Raw genomic sequence first — 15,344 nt, forward strand, 5'->3', positions numbered from 1 at the left:
ATGCTGCCGCTGGAACAGTCTGGGCGAGCTCTCGGGGCGGGGGCCGGAGTGGCCTCTCCTGGACCGGGTGGCACGGCCGTGTTGGAAGGGACCTGCTGGTCCCCGGGGCACGTGCCCACTGGCCGTGCATGACTGTTCCGGTCCCCCCAACGTGCTGCCCTGCTGGCCTCCGAGCCGGGCCACCCCCGGGGCTGCAGGTGGTCTCTCGCTGTGGGGTTGACTTGCGTCTCCCGAATAATGAGCGACGTGAGCATCTTCTCATATGTCTGTTGGCCGCTTGTGTGTGTCCTTTGGACAAATGTCCATTCGGATCCTTCACTGATTTTAAACACGGGTTGTGCTTTTATTCTTGAGCCGGGAGCTCCGACGTGGAGTCCTTCATATATTCTGGACACGAGCACCGCGTCAGATACGGTATTTGCAAATAGCGTTTCTCCTCCTGTGAGGTATCTTTTAACTTTCCTTTTTAGATAAAATGTTCGAAATGCTCCACGTGCAGTTGATATTCTTCAGGAGCTCTAGGTTTAATTCCTGAGGTGAAAGCCACGACTCCGCCGTTTTGAAGTGAGCAGTCCCGTGGCACTGATCGCATTCCTGGGTTTGTGCAGCCACCACTGGTGTCTGGTTCCAGGGTGCTCCCATCACCTCCGAGGAGACGTCCTCCTGTCCCTGCTGGGCTGCGTCCCACCTTGGGCGTCACCCCTTCTGGCCGCGTCGTGTGAAGACAGCCACACACTGTGGCCTTCAGCGTCCGGATTCTTTCATTCGGCGTAACGTTCGCGCGCCCTCGACGGCATCCTTTGAAGCACATACGTTGTTCGTTTTGATGAAGTTCCATTTTTTTCTTTTGTTTGTGCTTTGGGGATCACATCCAAGAAACCATGTCTTCGTCCAAAGTCACAAAGATTTCCTCCCATATTTTCCTAAAATTATTTTTTGAATTATACCATGGTTTTTATCTACTACTTTTACTGTTTAGTTTTGGAAATCACATCTTTAATTCAATTGGAGCTTTTTTGACTGAAAGTTTGTGTCCAAATGCACTTTGTCTGATGGTTTCACAGTTTCCTGCCCCCACTGCTGACACGAATGGGCATCCCTCCCCCCATCCATCCTATTAAATCTAATATCGAATATTAGAACTTCCTGGATCTATTTCTGGACCTTGTTTGGTTGGATTGATTAGGCTTTCTGGTCAGTACCAGGTTTTAATATCTGGTAGGAAGAGTCTTTGCAGAATTTTCTAGAACGTTTTTGCTTGTTAATTTTTAAAATGAACTTTATAACCATTGCTAGCTTTAAAAAATCCTATCCCTGTTTTGTTTTGCCTTGTTTGACAACTGCAAAGATGACACAGAGGGACACCAGGAGAACATGCGTCTCTGGGCAGGGTTTCTTGTGCATCCCTCAGAACGCGTCCGTTTTGTCTTTGTGGAGACTGAACATTTCTCATGAGGCTGGTCCTTTGTATTTTGCCTAGTTCTTGACTGATGTTTTAGATAGAAGAGCAGCTGATTTTGGAATTCTAATTTGGTACCAGCCTTACTGTTGGTGTTTTTTTCCGGTTGACCCACTTGGGTCGGCCTTGGTCACGACCTGATAGTCCTCAAAGCTCAGTGTCTTTAGAAGAAAGGCTTTCCGCCAGGGCGTCGGGAAGGAGGCAGGAGTGGAGCGGAAGGAATCTCCTCCGCCCTCTTCGCCCTCCAGGCCGCCTGCACTCCCTGCTGCCCGATCTCTGCACCAGCCCGGGCATCTCCTCCCACATGCCGGGCACTGCCCCCAGGGCCTTTGCACCTGCTGCTCCCCCACTGCTTGTGTAAGTAGTCTGCTCCAGGTTCCTGACCCCTGCCGCCCACCCTTCGCTGCCCCGGGCCCTCACTGTGTCTAGTACTCAAGGGCTGCCTGCTGGGCATGGGCCAGATGAGTGGAGAGCGGGCCTCACCTGAGATGAGGATGGGGCACCTCGAGCAGAGGGACAGCTCTGCAGCCCTGGGGGACACGAGGAGGGCCCAGGATCTCTGCCACCCTCTCCAGGGCCCCTTCCACCTGCTGTGGAACTGGAGGTGCTGTCTCTGCGGCTGTTGCGGACTGCTTCCCCTGGGACAGGAGGGGCTGGGGGCCACCAGGGCTCTGGGGTCAGCCGGCCCCTGCCCCAGGCCCCGGCCTCCAGGAGCACTGACCCCATCCTCCCTCTGCAGTTCATGGCCTCCCACGGGAATGACGTTGCGAGGGACACATACGAGTCCAAAGTGCCTCCCTTCTACTACCGGCCCACGTTTTCCGACTGTCAGTAAGTCACAGCGGGGTTCTCTCAGGGGCTGGAGTTGGGAGGACCCACTGGGCACTGGCTGCCACCCTCAGAGCGGGGGCGGATGGCCGAGTCCCCAAGCCTGGTGATGGGGTGGTAGCCGGTGGCTGGAGGGAGGGCAGTGAGGCCTCACTGTGGGTCTCTGCATGCATCTCCGGGGGCCTCAAGTGCCCCCAGGTGGTCAGAGGAGGATGTTGAGAAGGTCCGGGGGGTGTCCACCCCGTCCAGGCTCCCCTTCTCCCAGCATTTCTTTTTTTTTTTTTTTAAGATTTTATTTATTTATTCATGAGAGACACAGAAAGAGAGAGAGAGACAGAGACACAGGCAGAGGGAGAAGCAGGCTCCACGCAGGGAGCCCGACATGGGACTCGATCCAGGGTCTCTAGGATCAGGCCCTGGGCTGAAGGCGGCGCTAAACCGCTGAGCCACCAGGGCTGCCTTCTCCCAGCATTTCTTGACCTCCCTGAACCCCCTGCCTCCCTGGGCACCGCCCCCCAGGACGCCATGTCCCTCTGTGCTTCCAGGGCAGGACAGGCCCCTTGGGCATCACTCAAACCCCCCAACTGGCCTGCCTCTGCTCGCCGCTGTCCACAGTGGCGCAGCCACGGCTTGGAGATGACAGCTCTCTTTTGACAAGGGTGCTCCCAGGGCCCAGAGGGGTTGGGTGAATTTCTTAGGGTGACACAGATCCCAGCAGATGAGCTGGAACCAAGACTTGGGATGTGGGTCTCCTCTGGGAGTTCCCAATCCCAGGCAGGCAGGTGGGAGACCTGCTCTCAGCCACCTGCCTGGGGCAAACTTCCCTTGCTTGCAAAGAAGGGGGAGGACCTGGCCGGGGACATGCTGCTGATGGCCACAAGGTCTCTGGGGACAAGAACCATTGCCAGGGACGACCCCCCCCCAGCCCCGGGGCAGGTACCGGTCACATCCTGAGCCCCCCTGCCCAGCCACTTCTGGGCCCACGGGGAATCTGGAGCCCGAGGCCCTGCCTGGCCATCTCGATATGAACCATCGAGGCCCAGCAGCTGTTGGGATTTTCACTTCAGCTGCAGGCTGCTCCGTGGTCTGCTTATTTGCATGCGTGCCCTGTATCTCCCTTCTGAGTGTATGACAAGGGACAGACTGGCCCGCAGGCTGTGTCCTTGTCACAGGATGCCTGGCAGGTTCCTCCGTTCCCTGGTCCCTATAACATGCTCGCAGAGACCATCCCTGCCTCCACCACTCCCTGTCCAGGTGACGGGGCATCCTGGGAGGGAGCAAACTGACCCCGGGCAGGCCTTGCCTTCCAGAAGCCTCTGCTAGGTGAAGTTTGTGGGAGCTGAGCCTGCCACCATCCCCACCCTTGGGAGGCACTCAGGCCTGCCCAGGCCACGCCCCTGAGGCCTAGGGGGGTGCAGATGCCTGCAGGGGTGGGGTCCCAGCCCCTCACAGGGAAACCTGACCAGGCAGCCATGAGACCAGCGAGGAGTGGTGGCCAACACACTCAGCTCACTGTGGGGTGTGGTTGGGGGCAGGCTGCGGATCCCATGTAGACTGTGGGGTACAGTGTGGGGTGGTGGCAAGGGGCATGGTTTGAATCACTCGGTAAACTGTAGGGTGCAGCATCCCCACCGAGGAGCAGGGCCCCTTGCAGGATGGGGGTGCAGCAGCCTCAGGGTGTCCTGAGGAGGAACCAGGGGATGTGTGCCCCCTCCCCAGCCTCCTGTCTGGGGCTTGGAGTTCACGGGCAAGTCCACGAGGAGACCACGAGGAACGGTGCTCAGAAGACCTGGGGATGAGGTCACACTCACGTCAGGCAGTGACTCAGAGAGAGGCGGGCATGGGCCCCCTTCCTGTGTCTGCCCCCCGCCCTCGGGTTCAGCCCTGCCTCTGCAGGAAGAAAGTCAGCAGGGCTCCTCCCAGTTTTGCTTCTGCTGTAAGCCAGCCCTCTGCTTCCCTCTTGGGGGCCCGGAAAGAAGGCCAGAGCCCAAAGGTGCCCCTAAGGTGCCCCCAAGCCCTCAGTGGGCAGGGTTCCCAGCTGGACGGGGCAGGGACAAAACCCCGGCCAGGTCAGCTCACCTCCTGGAGGCTGGCCATTGGGATGTGCGGGGCGCGTCTCCTGAGCCCCCTCCTGAGCTTGCACACGGCTGTCCTGTGTCCAGACCCCCTCTCTGGGGGCGCCCCACTCCAGCCTGATGCATTGTGACGTGTTAATCCACAACCATCTTCCTTCCGAATGGGCCCATCTGTAAAGTGCTGGTGGTTAGGATTCCAACATATTTTTGGGGTGGTGGATGCAATTCAACCCATAACCAGGCCAGAAATCAGGCAGATTAAATGATAGGAGGTCTGGCTTTGCCTTGGGGAGTTCAGAGGGCACAGGCAGGTGGGGACGGCAGCCGTGCCTGGGTCCTCAGTTTCCCCATGGTACAAAGGAAGAGAGCGACACTGCCTGGTGAGCTGCCCACCCTGCGGGAGGGGAAGCAGGCCCCAAGGGCAGTCACCTCCCCAGGAGGGAGAGGCCAGGCCCAGGCCTCTGGGCAGAGGGACCTGAGCGTAGGACTCTGCGGCTGACGGGACCAGGGCAGCAGGGTGGTCGGGAGTGGCGGTCCGACGCCAGCACCCCGACGTGGTGGATGAGCCTGCAGACAGCCACGCTCCTGCGGGGGGTTCCACGGGTGTGCCCCCAGCTCGCACCAGCCTCAGGGGGCGGAAGGAAGGGGTCTGCTGCCTGCCCGGCGCTAGGGACACCCCGATGGGCTGTGGGAAGGTGGGAGGCCCGCCCTGAGTGGGGGCAGAGCGGGGCGCTCCAGGGCTGGGCAGGGTAGGGTGGGGGGCTCCCAGAGGTGGTCACCCTGCACACCTGGCTGCCCCCGGCCCCCGGCTCCAGGCCGTGGCAGTCCGTCTGAGCCCTAGCTCAGACAAGGCTGGTGCCATGGGGACATCCAGCTCTGCATTTGCTCTGGGTTGCAGGGGGGGGCACCCATGTTAACCCCGAGGGCCCTGGCACCAGTGGAGGAGCCCTGAGGCCTGTCTCCCCCAAGTTCCTGAGAGCACAGGCAGGTCTTCGGTTTCAGGAACAGTGTCAGACAGGAGTGTGGGCCTCCCTCATCATGAGGCTTGGTGCATAGTGGGAACCCCCTTTGGTGCTGGTTTTCCCTGGTATAGGAGGCTGGCCAGATGGCCTCAGCAGCTGGGGAAGGGTGCACCCTGGCCTTGCCGGGGCCCCGGGTGGCTGAGTGGCTTGGGAGAGCTCTGCTGGGCAGGGTGGGGACTCCCCCGGCGCCTGCTCCCCCAGCTTCCTCCTGCTGCTGCTGGGAGCCTCAGGGACGAGGCACCCAGGCCAAGTGCTCCATGCAGGACGTCCAGCACAGACGGCCACACACCCCGCCCGATTCTGTGTACGCGCAGTGTCCACGCGGCAGTGGGCTGTGGCTGGGGGCCGGGTCACGGGGGTCCTCTCTGGGGTAATGGCGGTACAGCCTCGGGAGAGACTGGGACCTCTGTTTTTGATGCTTTCCGTGGCCACATTTGATGATACATGAATTGGAGCTAGTTTTTTTTAAAGTTTATTTTAGTCATTTCTACCCCCAACATGGGGCTTGAACTTATGACCCTAAGATCAAGAGTTGCATGCTCTACTGGCTGAACCCACCAGATGCCCCTAGAACTAATTTTTTTTTTACATGTATTTTTAAAAGATTTATTTATCAGGCGCCTGGGTGGCTCAGATGGTGAAGAATCGCCTTCAGCTCAGGTCATGGTCCCAGGATCAAGTCCTGCATCGGGCTCCCTGCTCAGCGGGGAGTCTGCTTCTCCCGCTGCCCCTCCCCCACTCCTGCTCCTTTTCTGTCTCTTGCTCAAAAAAATAAATAAAATCTTAAAAAAAAAGAATTGTTTATTTATTTTAGAGCACAAGCAGGCAGAGGGGCAGAGGGAGAGTCCTGAGCAGACTCCATGCTGAGCACAGAGCTCGACGTGGGGCTCGATCTCCTGGCCCTAAGATGAAGACCTGACCTGAAACCAAGTCAGGTGCCAAACTAACAGAACCACCAGGTGTCCCAGAGCTAATTTTTTTTTTTTTTTGAAGGGGAGGTATTAGTGGTAAAACTATCTGATTAGCAAATGATTTAAAAATCAAAGCTGGTGGCCCTTCCACCCTGCCTTCTGGAGGCGGTGGACACGGGTTCCTTCAGGGGCCTTGTGCCCACGGGGTTCCAGGAGCCTCCGTGAGCCCCGCGGTCGGGCTCAGCACGATGCTCACTCTCTTCCCCAGACTCCTGCGGGAGCAGTGGATCCGGGCCAAGTACGAACGGCAGGAGTTCACACACCCCGACAAGCAGGAGCCCTACTCCGCAGGTAAGGCCCAGCCCCCTGGGCCCCTGGCCCTCTGTCCCTGTCTCTCTGTCCCTCCGTCCCTAGCTCTCAGTCTCTGGGCCCCTCCTGCCCACTCCTGGCACTGGCGACAAATTTCGGATCTGGAGGACGGCTCATTGGTCTCGGCTGGTGTCAGGTGCTGGTGTCAGGTGCACCCGGGCAGCCCTAGCTCAGACAAGGCTGGTGCCATGGGGACAGCAGGGCTGCGCTGGGCTGTGTGTGGGGTGAGCAGGTGCGGCGCGATAGGACCAGAGGCCTCGGCCCAGGTGGGAAGGTGGGACTTGGGCCTGCCTCTGGGACCTGGAGCGGCCCTCCCAGGAAAAAGTTGGGTCTGGGTTCCAGAAGTGGGGGTGCGTGTGGGGCAGCAATACCGACAGACCTCTCCACTGCGGGTATGTTTGGGTCCATCCCAGGCACTCAGTCCGCGACAGCGAGTCTCTCCCTCTGCCTCCTGCCACGCGGAGCTCAGGAGGTGGTAACAGCTAATGACAAGCTGGGGTCCTTCCTGCCTAAAAGTGTATCCCTGTCTCAGGCCCAGGGTCCCCCACAGAACCCATTCCTCCTAACTCCCGGTGCCACTGGCCGTGCTTCCTCTTGGGTGTGAGACATCAGGCCAGGGGCAGGGGGACTACAGGAGGGCACGTTAGCAGGCCCCGAGCCGGGGGCCTTGAAGGCCACTGCTGTATAGACGGCAGCTTCTCCATCAGCCCCTCCAGGGCCGGCAGAAGGAGCAGAGGCTCCCATCCCACTTGCCTGCACCGGGGCCCTCGCCAAGCTGTCACACAGGGGGGAGCCCAGTGCACTAGGACCCCCCGTAGGGACCCAGGACCATGGTCCCACACAGCCTCTAAATCTCACCTCACTGCATAGACCTCCCCAGTGCCCCCCACATGTCCTCCTGGGTCTCCCAGGAGGAAGGACATCCAGGGGCCCCACACCCCAAGGCCTCTGAGGCCTGGCCGGCCAGGTGCCCCTAAACCTAGAGCCTGCGCAGGCCCCTGCTGAGATGGAGGGAGCAGGTCCCCAGCACCTCCGAGTCCCCTATCACCAGCTCCAGTGTCGGGGTGGGGGAGCAGGTGCACCTGAGGGCTGGCGACCCCGGAGGTGTCCCTGGCCCTGCGGTTCCTCTGAGCCCCTCCCCCAGCCATGTGAGGAGCACCAGGGGATTCCCGTGGGCACTTCCTGCCACAGGCGCACTTTCTCAGGCTCAGGGGATGACACGCCCACCTGGCCACGCCGACGCAGAAGTCTGGCCCCTCCGACAGGGAGGAAGGGAGACCGACACCGCAGGCTCGGGAAAGGCCCTGGCCCCCGGGAGCCACACAATGCCCAGGCTGGCGGCTGCGACCCCCATGGGTCAGCAGGGCTGCTGGGACCTGCAGGGGGCTGGGGCTTGGAGGGTGAGTGGGGTGCAGCCCCCCAGCCGCACCCGGGGCCTCCTGAGGGGAAGAGCACAGTTGTCTGGGGGACGCCAGGCACCAAAGCTGGACGTGAGGGCAGCAAGATAGGCCATAGGGCGCAGATCAGGGCTCAGCCCTACCGACAGAAGAGGTCCACTGATCACCAGGAAGAAACGGGGCGAAAGGGACCGTCAGCAGGCAAAGGCCCCCACAGAGAGGGGTGGCCTGGGCCACACTGGACGCCAATAGCCGTGGAAGCTGGGGGGAGCGGGATTTGCACGTCTCAGCATGTCCTCCCCTGGGCGTGGATGGGGTGGAGGAAGCGGGCCTGGCTGGCGGAGAAGCTGTCGGACCTGCTGCCCCTGCCGTGGACGGGGACCGGTGCCCGGACGGCGTGGCTGCCATGGCATTCCTGCCGGGAGGTGCAAAGCCTCGCCCTGGCCCTGAGGAGACGCCAGGCAGAGCCCGCCCGAGGGACCCTGACCGGAAAAGCTGACCAACACCCCTCAGAGGTGCCAGGCCTGGAGAGGTTGGCACGTGCGGGCCCAGACGGCATTGCGGGGCCGCGGGGCCCTCGTGAGGCCGCCGGGAAGGGGGTTAGTGGTGTGGTGCAAGGGGACTGTCCGGCTCTGAGGACCCGACCGCGGCCACCTGCGTGCGGAGCCCCCTGCTGGCTCCCCTCGGGTCAGTGCCCAGGCATCCGAGTGCAGACAGGCCAGGCGTGACCCCGTGTCAGGGAGGGGGGTGAGGAGGCCACAGAGCCTGGCGCTCCCTGCCCTCGGCCAGGGTCACGGGTGTGTGCAGATAAGGCGCCTCCACCTGTGCCACCCCGGCTCACGGGTGACCCGGGTGACAGCTGCTCCTGGCTCCCGCCCCTTGCCACGCCCCGCCCCTTGCCACAGCCTCAATGACCGCCTTTCACGGGGTGGACAATGCCCCCCTGTTGTCCCGAGGGCCAGGCCGCCAGGCTGCCCCCAGTCACCGACAGACACGGCACTTCCTGCCGGGGCTTCGGCCCCCTCCCACGGCCTCCCCTCTGTGCAAAGCAGGGCTGGTCCCAGAGCTGCCGCCCCGCCCCACTGTTGTCCTGTCACAGAGCGAGCAGAGCTGGGGGGCTGAGGGCTGGGGCCTCCCTGCGTGTCAGAGCCCAGCCCTGTGCCTCAGTTCCCCTTCTGTGTAGCAGGGAGGACACGGTACTCAGTGTGGGGTTGTCACTGGAAGCATGAACTGGTGTCAGGTGCGGGGCACCCAGTGGGCATCCTGGGGGTGGCTGGTGCGCGTCCAGTGGACTGAGGGCATTTGTGGGGTTTGGCCTATGTGCCCCTCCCAGCCCCCACTGTTGGCCACTTCCTGCAGCATCCTCTGCGTGGGGATCGAGGTGTGGGGCAGGTGGAGTTGGCCGTGCAGAAGGTTGTGCCAGGCCCCCAGCGAGGGGCTGGGGTAGCAGGGAGGGAGTGACAAAGGAGGTGAGGCCGGGCCCTCACGTCAGCCTCTGGGGGAGTAGAGCCAGGTCCTGGCTCTGTGCCTGGAGGACACCTTTCCTCCGGGCCTCCCCTGGCAGAAGCCACATTGCCTGGGGGCCCATCTCCTGCCTTGGGAGGGCCACCCGGGGTCTGGCCACAGAGCACCCAGCCCGGGCCACCTGGTAAGCCCTGCTGCCCCCAGAGCGAGGCCGCGTGTCCCTGCTCCCGTCAAGAAATCAACATGTCACCTATTCACATAAGCTGCGGTCCAGCTGCGAGCCCCGTGCCCCAGGCGGGGGACAGTTCTATGAGCTGTGACAAAGGCAGGTGGGTGACAGTCCCGTTCTGTGGGCCACTCTGCCCCGTGGCCCAGCCTCGCACCTCTTCCAGTGTCATCCACGGATCCAGCTGCGTGGCACCTCTTGGGCCTGGTTCTGTCCATTCACCCGAGGTCGCCCCTTCCTGGGCACAGAGTGGTGTTGAGTGCGCAGAGGAGTTCCCCAGCCGGGGGACGTTGGGTTGTGTCCAGTTCGAGACCCTGAACGCTGTGCGCAGGCTTTCGTTCTCTCCGGGTCGTGTGAGAAGCAGATGACACCTCCTCGTTAAGTTAAACAAGTTGACCGCCCTGTCCTGCAGGCCGTCCGGCAAAGGAGGGGCCGCGGCCCGTGTGCCTGCCTGCACTTGGGACCGTCAGTTTTTGTGGCTTGGTTTGGCCGTTCCGGTGGGTGGGCAGTGGGGTCCCGTCACCCCTGGTGGTGCTGAGGATCCTGTGTGCGCTTCCTCCAGGCCGTCCACGGGGCTTCCGCGAGGAGGCAGCGCGTAGGCCCCGGGGGCTGCGCTGGCTCTCCCAGCTTCCAGGCCGGTGGTGCCAGAGCCAGCACAGGGTGGGGCCTGGCACACAGTGGGTGCTGGCTCGCGCTAGGGCCCAGCACGCGGTAGGGGAGGGCACACAATAGGCACTCAGCAAATGCTGGGTGAACCATCTGGCCTCTGCCCCAGGACTGGTCAGTCCTTTGGGAGAAAACGGTCCCCTGGCACAGCTGAGCTCCAGGCGTGCATGTCAGGAGGGCACCCCGGGCTCCATCCTGCTGTGTGTGCTGCGGGATCCCCCTCTCGCAGGGGCGCGGTGGGCAGGGGCGTGGGGAAGGGCGGAGCAGCACAGATACCCCGAGCCAGCGTAGACGCCACGACAGCTCAGAGCCCTGGAGTCTGCAGGAGCCTGCAGGGGTCTGGAAACTGCGAGCATGGCCGGGGCCCACAGCCTGGAGGCCCTGGGTGTGGTGGGAGGGAGCCGCCCCAGGCCAGGGCCGGCAGGCGCACCTCAGGGGGCGGCCGGGTGCGAACACGGGCAGGCTGCCCGCTTCAGGCCGAGCGCCAGCCGAACAGCCGTCCCGCTGCTGAGGCCAAGTCAGGGACCCCGGCCAGCGCGCGTCCGAAAATATTGCTGCTGCTGTTGCGGTGCCTGAAATTAGGCGTCCTGGCGGCTGGCTGTCGGGCAGCACACGGCGCAGGAGCCAGACAGGCTTGGGGCCAGCCGGTCCCTCCGTCGGCTGCAGCCAGTGGGAACGGGGTGGATGCTGAGCCGCCTCCCACCCCACTGAGCCCCGCGCCCAGCGCGTCCTGAGGCGCTGCTGCCACCTGCTGGGCCGGGTGGGCAAGGCAGGCGGGCAGCCTGCAGAGGGTCAGCGCTTGGTGGCAGGTGACCTTGGACCAGGACCTCGCGTCTCCCTGCCTCAGCCTCCCCTGCTGTACCATGAGGATAACAACTCGGAAGTCCTTCTGGGGCCGAAACGGGATCATGTGGGTGAAGTGCTCAGCCAGGGCCTCGTCATGGGCGACGCGCAGGGGTGCTGGTGGGGACCGTCCTTGCAAATGTCACCACTCCAGCTGCCGGGGAGCAGAAGCCGCACTGGGGTGCTTCCCTGTGTTTGCGGCCTGGCTGACCTGCAGGCAAGTGGACTTCCAGCTTCGCCCTGGGTTGAGCGCTCACACGGCCCGGTGTGTGCTTGGGGACACAGTGGCGCTGTGCGCAGGGAGTCCGGGGACACAGGCTCCGAGAGAAGAGACGCAGGGACCTCTGAGTGGGAGCAGAGGGGCGAGGCCCCATCTGGCGCTGTCCCGCGACAGACTGAGCGGCACCAGCTGCCCCTCCCGACGCCGGGCTGCCGCCTTCTTAGGGCCGCATGACTCAAGAACAGAGAAGATGGCCCGCGTCTCCGTGCCGTCAGGGAGCGGCCTGCCAGGGCCACGGGGGGCGGGGACGGGGGGCGCAGCTGCCAGGGTCCCAGCTCCACGGGCGGCTAAGAGGACGAACGGTGGGCCCCACCCGCCGCCCTGGCCCCCCCTCCCGTCACGGGCGGCCCCGGGTGGCACTGCACAGGGAGAGCCCCGAAACCCAGGACAGCAGAGACCGTCGGGCGGCTTGTGTGGGAACCCGCAGACCCTGCCTGTGACCAGCAAACCCCCGTGGATCGCGCCAACGGGCGTGAGAGGAAGGAGCTGCGGGCCCGGCTCACTGGGCACAGGGTCCTGGGGCGGGCATCGCACCCAGGGACGGGACAGGACGGGACGGGACGGGGTGGAAGTCACCAGGAAGCATTCCCTTCCAACCGCTGCCGGAACAGCTGGCTGCAAAATTTGTGCCTTAAAATGACAGACTGACCGTCCCGAGGGTCGGGGGCTGCAGTGAAGGTGGGAGCAGGGCTGGCTCCTCCCCGCGTCTTCCACTCCTGTTTCCGTGGTCACTTCTCCCGCTGCCTCCCCTGTGCGAGGACCCTTGTAGTGACCTCAGGCCCACCTGGACGACGCAGGATGCCCGCCCGTCCGCAGGACTCAGCGGCGGGCGCCCTGGTCCGCTCCTCCGCCCCCCCCCCCCAGGGTGGCCGCACAGGTGCACGCTCCAGGTGCGCGCAGGACCCTGCACACAGGGTAGCACACTGCACCCCCCCACGTGTGTTTATTGCGCCTCCAAAAAGAAAAAGGTTAACACCCCAAGAGCAAGCAGCAGTGGGCAGCCTGTGGGGGAGGGGGTGGCCCCGGGTCCCGGCACCACGGGCGAGTCCGGCTGCACCCACCATGCTTTGCAGCCCTGAGGCCACCAAGACTCCTTGCCGCGGACCGGAGGGCTGGCTGGTGTCCTGCCACCTGCACCCTTTCTGCGGGTCGGAATGACGGCCTCCGCGCCCTGACCCTCTGACCTGCACCCTTTCTCCCCAGGGTACCGAGAAGGCTTTCTCTGGAAGCGCGGCCGGGACAACGGGCAGTTTTTAAGCAGGAAGTTTGTGCTGACGGAACGAGAAGGTTCCCTGAAGTATTTCAACAGAAACGATGTGAGTCTGGCCCAGGGCCTGCAGAGGGGGGTGTGCTGTCCCCAGCTGCCCCCTCCTGTGGGGACCCCCATCCGCCCACACCCCTTGATCACAGTGGCTCCCTGGGGCCGGGCCTGGGTCGGTCATGGTGGGAACAGAGATGACAAGCCCTTCCCCGCTGGGCTGTCCCCCGCCTGATAGGGGCGGCCAGGCAGGTTGGGAAGACCCTGTGGCCCACCGGGGCCTGCCCCTCTCCAGACAGCTCCAGGTCAGAGCACGCCCCCATGACACACAGAGCCAGCCCCTGGGGCGGAGAGGAAAACCAGGCTGGCAGGGGTGGGGGCACACCAGACAGAGGAGGGGTCTGCCTAGGAGTTGAACACTCGCCCTCCTCATCCCCGGGGAGGGGACTGCTGTTACCTTGGAGATACAGGTCGGGAGGCCCAGGCCCAGAGAGGGTTAGTAACTTACCCCAAGCCACACAGCATAGCCAGCACCCACAGGCCCACCCTTGCTTCCAGGCCAAGGAGCCCAAGGCCGTCATGAAGATCGAGCATCTGAACGCCACCTTCCAGCCAGCCAAGATTGGCCACCCCCACGGCCTGCAGGTCACCTACCTGAAGGACAACAGCACCCGCAACATCTTTGTCTACCATGAAGACGGGAAGGTGCGTTCTCGGGCTGCCTGGCAGGGGTGGGGAGCTGGGCCGCCCCACCCACTCACACCCAGAGCCTCTGCCCAGCAGCCCCTCTGGGTCCGTCCTTGTGTCCACTGGCGGCCCCTCCTCCTCATTGCTTTGGTGCGTCCGTTTCTACCTTCAGAGCTGGGCTGTAAAGGGTGAAATGTGTCTGCACTTCAGATGCACATGTCTGGCGACCACCTCTCAATCTTTTATAGTTGAAACACGCATCAAATTCATCATTTTCACAATGTTTGAGATATGGTTCTGAGGTATTGGGTACATTCATTGTGCCGCCGTCCCCCCATCTAGCTCCAGAACATTCTGTCCCCATGACACACTGACCCCCGGCTGCGCCCACTGTCTGCTCTGTAAGTCTGACAATGCCAGGACCTCGTGTGCGTGGTGTCCCCGTGTGCATTCTGGTCTGGCTTGTGTCACTCGACCTCACATCCTCAGGGCGTGTCCCCGCGGTAGCAGGTGTCCAGTTCCTTCCAAAGGCTGTTGTGTGTATGGACCACATTGTGTTTATCTGTTCCTACCCTGATGGACAGTCGGGTTGCTTCCACGGGCTGGCTGTCACGAAGGATGCTGCTATGAAGTTGGGGGAACAAATCTCTCTCTAAGATCCTACATTCAATTCTTCTGATTTTATAGCCAGATGTGGAATTGTGGGATCACGTGGAAATTATTTTTTGGGGAGCCCTCCCCACTGTCGTCCACAGCAGTTTCACAGTTTGCATTCCCACCAACCGGGCACGAGGGTTCTCATTTTTCACATCCTCGCCAACACCTGTTTCTGGGTTCTGATTTTAGCCATTCTGTGTGTGAGGTGCTATCTCATTTTGGTGCAGATTTGCATATCCCTGATGATGAGGGATGTTGAGCATCTTTTCATGTCCTGCTTGACCACTTTGTACGTCTTCAGAGAAAGGCCTATTCAGGTCCCATTTTGCTCATTTTGGATTTGGGTTGTTTTTTCTGGCTTCTCTATTTATTCTGGATATTAAGCCTTTATCAGATACATGACTTGAAAACATTTTCTTCCATCCTGTGGGTTGCCTTTCACTCTGTGGATAGTGTCCCCGGAAGCACAAAATTTCAGAGTTTTCATGAAGTCCAATTTCTCTTTTTCTTTTGTTGCCTATGCCTGTGGTGTCAGATCAACAAAATCATCACCATATCCAATGCCATGAAGCTTTTGCCTTGTGTTTTCCTCTAAGATATTTATTGTTCAGGTTTTACATTTAGGTCCTTGATCCATTGAGTTAATTTTTAAAAATATTTTATTTACTTGAGAGAGAAAAGAGATAGAGCATGGGGGTGGGTGGGTGAAGAGGGCAGCCTCAGATGGCACTGAGCAGGGAGCCTGACGGGGGTTTGATCCCAGGCCCCCCCTGTGATCATGACCTGAGCCAAAGGAGCCACCCAGGTGCCCCTCCACTGAGTTAATTTTTATATGTGGTGTGAGAGAAGAGTCCAACTTCATTCTTTTTCATGTGGCTATCCAGTTTTCCTAGCACCATTTGTTGAAAACGGTGTTCTTTCTGGGGATCCCTGGGTGGCTCAGCGGTTTAGCATCTGCCTTCAGCCCAGGGCATGATCCTGGAGTCCCGGGATCAAGTCCCACATTGGGGTCCCTGCATGATGCCTGCTTCTCTCTCAGCTATGTCTCTGCTTCTCTCTCTTTCTCTCTCTCTCTCTCTGTGTCTCTCATGAGTAAATGAATAATCTTTTTTTTTTTTTTTTTTTTTAAAGAGTGTTCTTTCTTCATTGAATGGTGTTGGCACCCTTTCTCAAAAAAATCATTTGACCCATTTCTGGGCTGT

At 61.2% G+C, this 15,344-nt stretch overlaps 1 protein-coding gene across 3 annotated transcripts in view; it reads left to right on the plus strand.

Annotated features, from left to right (window-relative positions):
* The window catches only part of ADAP1 (ArfGAP with dual PH domains 1), a 54,434-nt gene that overhangs the window by 29,796 nt on the left and 9,294 nt on the right, over positions 1 to 15,344 (plus strand). For all 3 annotated transcript variants that reach the window (XM_049111220.1, XM_025416000.3, XM_049111221.1), the window contains exons 3-6: positions 2,199 to 2,290; positions 6,564 to 6,646; positions 12,744 to 12,856; positions 13,357 to 13,503. In XM_049111220.1, the coding sequence (XP_048967177.1) occupies positions 2,199 to 2,290; positions 6,564 to 6,646; positions 12,744 to 12,856; positions 13,357 to 13,503 (435 nt within the window). The remainder of the gene's footprint in view (positions 1 to 2,198; positions 2,291 to 6,563; positions 6,647 to 12,743; positions 12,857 to 13,356; positions 13,504 to 15,344) is intronic.

Source organism: Canis lupus, chromosome 6 (genome assembly GCF_003254725.2).
Source record: "Canis lupus dingo isolate Sandy chromosome 6, ASM325472v2, whole genome shotgun sequence".
NCBI lineage: Eukaryota > Metazoa > Chordata > Mammalia > Carnivora > Canidae > Canis > Canis lupus.